This window comes from Festucalex cinctus, chromosome 1 (assembly GCF_051991245.1).
Source record: "Festucalex cinctus isolate MCC-2025b chromosome 1, RoL_Fcin_1.0, whole genome shotgun sequence".
In the NCBI taxonomy this organism is placed as follows: Eukaryota; Metazoa; Chordata; class Actinopteri; order Syngnathiformes; family Syngnathidae; genus Festucalex; species Festucalex cinctus.
The window spans coordinates 6,139,642-6,145,641 of NC_135411.1; the positions used below are offsets into that span (position 1 = coordinate 6,139,642).

The following is a 6,000-nucleotide window of genomic DNA, read 5'->3' on the forward strand; positions in this document are numbered from 1 at the left end:
TGAAAAATTCCCAACTATAATAACCCTACTGCCATATTACAAATAAATTGTGCATTTTTTCAAAATATGCAAAAGCACAAATAAATTATTTGTACAGTTTTTAGGGCTAAACACAATTTCTCTTCACAACATGATGTGGCCCTTGCGTCCTTCTGATTTTCTGGATGCGGCCCTCAAATGAAAACGTTTGGACACCCCTGAGTTCGAGGGTTTTGAACACACGTCAATGTTGGAGAATTGATACCCAGCCTTACTTGAATAGACTGTAATTACATGCAACCTTACTGGACCGCCGGCTCAAATCCAACAGCGACTTTTGGGGAATACCAGATGAAGAGATTATGGACGTCGATAAACATCCGACCGGGCCAGCTCTGCACAGGCTTTGAGCACAAGACCAGATATATTGCTTGTGTTGAGTGAAACCATTGGGAACTAATAAGAAAATAAAGTGCTGTGGCATGTTATTGTCCGTGATTTTAAAAAAAAAAAACATTGTAAATTTTGAGGATTCATGAAAGACGCAATGGAGCTCGCCCGTGCCTAACTGTGCGGTTGAGGGCTTATTTTGAAAACCTTCAGTAAGCTTTGGAGGTCCTCCTCCAAATTGAGCGTGGCGGACAACTGCTCAGTCTGCATGGCGGAGGACTCCTCGTCGAATCGTTCCAGTATTCCGTGGAGCTCTTCCTCGAAGCTCTGAGGCTCCGACGAGGTGGCGGCCAACGGTCGGGGGGGGTGTTTGTCGGGGGCCGGGGGCATGTAACTGACGCCGCTCAGGAGCTGGGAGAACTCCATCCCGCTTGGGGCGGGAGCGGCCGGAGGCATGAAGTTAGGCACAAAAGTGGGGAGGTTGGCGTTTGCCGGCGGCTGCGGCTGCTGCGGCTGCAAACATGCAATGTTGCTCACACACTGCGATTCTGCCTGCATGGGGTATCGTTCAGGCCCCTTCATGCCTGTCTGGACTGGAGCCACACAAATCCTTGTGGGCTGCGGAGCTTCGGGATCTTGTCGAACGAGAAAGAAATCAATCAGTGCACAACATCACGACTTCTTAAAAAAAATATATATATTTTTTTTTACAGTAGTCATGTTAAGAGTGGGAACCTGTGGGTACCTCACGATACGATACGATATGTGATATAAGGCTCACGATAAGGATTATCTCACGGTATGACGATACCGCGATTATCGATATTTTGCTAAATTCTTAAATCCACGATAAAACTAATCATAAAAATAATAATTAAAATAATAATAATAAAAATAATAAAATAAATAATATATCAATAAATAATAAAAAGAAATAATCAATAAATAGATAATAAAAAAATTAAAAAAAAACAAATCATAGTATAATAATAATAATAATAATAAAAATACATAAATATAATATATAAATATGAACATATATTAGGGCTGCACGATATTGGAAAAACATGCGATATACTTGCTGAACTTAGCGATATCGATATTATTGCGATATTTAACATGTACCTAAAGAAATTACATTTTTATTACCTAAAAAAAGAAAAACATTTTTCATGGGGCAAAATAAGCAACTTTCACGTAATCTTAGTTCATTAATTGTAATTATGTCTTGATAATTTTCAACTATTGAATGGCGATGCACATTTTAGTTAGCGTCTGACTGGTCAAATTCATATAAAAAGCATAAAATTCCATATAAAACTTATTGCGTGCCTTTGCGATATGCATATTGCAAGGGCCAATATCACGATATCGATTTTTTCGATATATTGTGCAGCCCTAATATATATCAAATAAAACTAAGTTCATGAGTCTTCTTTGCCTGAAGACTTCCGTCCATTTTCCCCGCCACTCTTATGAGGTGCTCCCCCTAGTGGCCCGCCAAGTAATTGCTCGATAAGTCATGAACAATGGAGCCGTTATAGTGGCTGAATATTAACTACAAATATCGCGATACTTGCGCAGGCGTACCGATAATCCATCGGGAGACAAAGTATCACGATTTATCACGATATCGATACATCGTCACACTCCTAAGTCATATTGTCAAGTAGGAGTGTGACAATATCACGATAAATCATGATACTTTGTCTCCCGATAGATTATCGATACGCCTACGCAAGTATCGCGATATTTGTAGTTAAAATACAGCTGCTGTAATGGCTCCATTGTTAATTCATGATTGAGCAATTACTTGTGGAAGACATTTAATTATCTGTCCATTAACTGACTCAGTTTTGCATACGTTTCTATCAAAAATGTGTATTATATCTTCAATTTTAACATTTTAAAACACGTTGTGTTTCAACTTTTTGAAGTACACAATTTCTGAGGAATATTAATATTGATTTAATTGGATTGCAGGCCAGCCCTAAATTGCGGGGCTCAACTGTTAACTCATTCAATCCCAAAAACGTGTAAAAACGTCTTTTAACATTTTGTCCTTCCCTCCCAAAAACGTGTTTACCCGTTTTTTTTGTTTTTTTTTGTTTTTTTAAATACAAGAGCATACAGAAGGCTTTGATGCAGCTTCTGACATGAAGAGGTGGCTTAAAGCAATGGCAGTTATTGCGGCCGGCAGGTGGCAGCAGACTATAAGAAATCAGCCAGGGCCATGTTGCAGCAAGCTCTTTTTGTCAGTGTTTTTACCAGGAATGTGATTATGGACGAAACTTCACTATATTCCAATACAGATACACAGATACAAATAAAAAATAAAAATTCCTGATGAAAACAGAGTCTAATCTTTGTTTTGGTGTATAACAATAGAACAGAATATTCTGTGGGCCTTGCAAAATCAGTCAAAATCCAACAAAACAGCTGGAAGCAAATTGCTGGGAGTGAATGAGTTAATAAGTTCAGGGCTGGAGCCAGCCATTCTGGTGCCCTAAGCATAAATGCTTTGTTGTGCCCCGCCCAACTCATTCACCCCCCCCAAAATTTTCACAGAAGCAAACCCGTTCGCTCCCGGCTGTTTTACTGAATTTTGACTGATTTTGCAAGGCCTACAGAATATTGTGTTCTATTGCTATAAAAGCATGGAACCTGTGAAAGCATTAGTTAGCATTAGAAGAGAGCTAAGTTTCATCAGTTTTAACAAATCTATTTAAAATTCTAAGTAATTGAGCTTTTTTTCTACATGGCCCTGGTTGATCTCCGTTGTTTTGCTACCACCTGCTGGCCATTTGTGTAAAAACTACCATTTCTGCAACCATTCTTTGCAGTTGAGAGGCTACATCGAAGCCTTCTGTATGCTCTAGCATAAAACAAACAAACAAAAAAACAAAAAAACGTATAAATACGTCTTTGGGACACGTAAAACATTTTTTTTTTTAAACGTATTTACATGTTATTGGGAGCAAATGAGTTAATAAATGTCAAACAGTACGAACCAAAATGTAAATTGCCTTGTCGATTATCAACCTTAATATGTAAACTAACCAAAAGATTACCTGCAACAGCAGCATTGCCTCTCATCCTCTTCCTCTTTTTGCCCTACGCGATAAAGAGTCAGATATCAGCAAAAAATGCCAACAACACATCCCGTTTGCCGCAGACAGCAGACATGTTGCACGAAATATTGGACGCACGTAGTTGTCACACATTGACCAGTTGGGATACAACTGGGCATGACGTCGCCTCTCCACGTCTGCTTCCGCGTAGTATTTGGCCTGGTCCTGTTGCGGTAGCGAGTTCCACTGCGGACACATAGCGACGGTTACTAAACTAGAAGCGGTTGCTTGACTTTATGAAGACGTATGTTGAGTGGAGTGTCTATTACCATTTCTCCCAGGATGACGTTTACCGACGCGCTGTCTTTCTTATCCAGTTTTCCCATGAGGGCTTTGCGATGCTTCCCTGCGAACACCATGAAGGCGTTTGGCGGCTTCTTGATGTACTGCTGCTCCACCTCTTCATCGGCATCTCTCCTATTAAGACACAGACGGGGGGCGTATTCACCAGGGGTGTGCTCAAAAAATCGATACGGCAATATATCGTTGCGGGCCTCATTACAATATAGAATCGATATTGCTCGTTAACTTTAAATATTGCAGTTAACGTTTGCCTTTGCAGCTTGCATTGCACCTAAAAAAATAAAAACCAGCAGCGTCTTTGAAGTTAATTGCCTTCAATTAATGCAAAAATAGCTCACCAGTGATTGGACACTGTGTCTTGCTAAGAAAAATGAAAGCAGAGGAAGAATATCAACATTAATTTACTTATAAACTTAACATGGCACGTGTCTTAACTCATTTGCTCCCAATAACGTATAAATACGTTTTTTTTATGTTCTAAGTGTCCCAAAGACGTATTTATACGTTTTTTTGTTTTTGTTTTTTAATGCTAGAGCATACAGAAGGCTTTGATGCAGCTTCTCAACTGCAAAGAACGGTTGCAGAAATGGTAGTTATTACACAAACGGCCAGCTGGTGGCAGCAGAGCAAAGGAGATCAACCAGGGCCATCTAGAAAAAAAAGCTAAATTACTTACAATTTTGAATAGATTTGTGAAAACTGATGAACCTTAGCTCTATTCTAATGCTAATTGTTGCAAAACGGAGACAGATAGAAACATACTTTTTTTTCCTGATGAAAGAAGAGACTTTAATCTTTCATTTGATAGGTTCCATGCTTTTATAGCAATCGAACACAATATTCTGTGGGCCTTGCAAAATCAGTCAAAATCCAGTAAAACAGCCGGTAGCGAACGGTATTGCTTCTGTGAAAATGGCGGCGAGTGAATGAGTTAATGTACTAATTTTCCTATATTGTGTTACATGAGAAAAAAAAATGCTGTTTTTTTTTCGCCAAATATTTCAAATAAGCACATTTTAGAGCTGTAATTATAATACTTTGATATTTTTGCTTATATCGGCTCATTCCTATTAATAACTTTTCCCGGCGTGTCTGTGAAAACTGCTCCTTGCTCTGCAGTGCCGACACATTTAGACCAGGCATGCTGCTTGGTGGAAAACCAGAAGAGCTACTAACAAAAAACATTTTTTTTTGGCATCCAGCATAATAAACATATCCTTTTTGGTATACATGACTGTTATTATGAAATGCAAGTAAATGAATGTGAAATATCGGGATACGTATCGTCTTGAAGATCAAAGTATTGGGATACAAATGTATCGCGATACTTATCGAATCGTGACCCCTGTATCGCGGATACGTATCGTATCGTGAGGTGGGCGGACATACCCAGCCCTAGTAACTGGGCGCAGACTGCGGGTGCCGTTGTGGTGCAATATTTCGCACCATTACCGGACGCGGCGCTTTCTTAGTGAATACTACGATACGTATCGCGATACAGGGTCACGATTCGATACGTATCGCGATACATATGTTTCCCAATACTTGATCTTCAAGGCGATACGTATCTCTCTCTCGCTCTCTCTCGCTCTATCTATCTAGCTAGCTAGCTAGCTAGCTTGCTATTTCCGCCTGAAATCTGTATGTCAGGACTTGTGTTCCAATATTTGCCACTTACAGAAACATGCCACGAGTGAGGTTTGGGTTCCCTGGCATCATCATTGTTGTGCCCCCTATCTGGAAAAAAAAAAAAAAAAAAAAAAAACAAGAAAAAAGGAGCAATGAAAATCTTGAATAGTTGAACCAAAAATGGACATGTTTTTCTGTGCAATCACGTCAAGTTATTACCATTTGTGGAGGAGCAGCGGCAAAATTGACTGATGTTGGTGGAGCGAAGTTTTGCCCGGGCCACCAATACGGCACCTGCTGTGGAAAAAAAAAAAAAAAAAGACATGAGGAGTTATTAGCCTGACTTACTCCGATTATCGTCACATTATATAAAACAGCATTGAGCTTTAACATATCGAGCGACATCAGTGCTTCTCAAATAGTGGGGCGGGCCCCCCCCAGGGGGGCGCGAGGCTCCATCAAGGGGGTTGCATTTGACCTCGGGGAACATGCTTTTTTATTTTTTTTATTTTTTATTTTTTTGTACTGTCCTAGAATAAAGTGCAATTGCACCTCCACTACATTAGGG

At 39.8% G+C, this 6,000-nt stretch overlaps 1 protein-coding gene across 1 annotated transcript; it reads right to left on the reverse strand.

Moving 5' to 3' along the window:
* Nucleotides 1-543: 543 nt before the first annotated feature.
* Nucleotides 544-5,769, reverse strand: LOC144006492 (uncharacterized). Its single transcript, XM_077505368.1, has 6 exons — nt 5,652-5,769; nt 5,482-5,540; nt 3,770-3,917; nt 3,579-3,686; nt 3,441-3,483; nt 544-1,004 (listed from the first exon to the last, which is right to left on the reverse strand). The coding sequence occupies exons 1-6, from the start codon at nt 5,652-5,654 to the stop codon at nt 544-546; spliced, it is 822 nt and encodes a 273-aa protein (XP_077361494.1). The 5' UTR covers nt 5,655-5,769.
* Between the last annotated feature and the right edge of the window lie 231 nt (nt 5,770-6,000).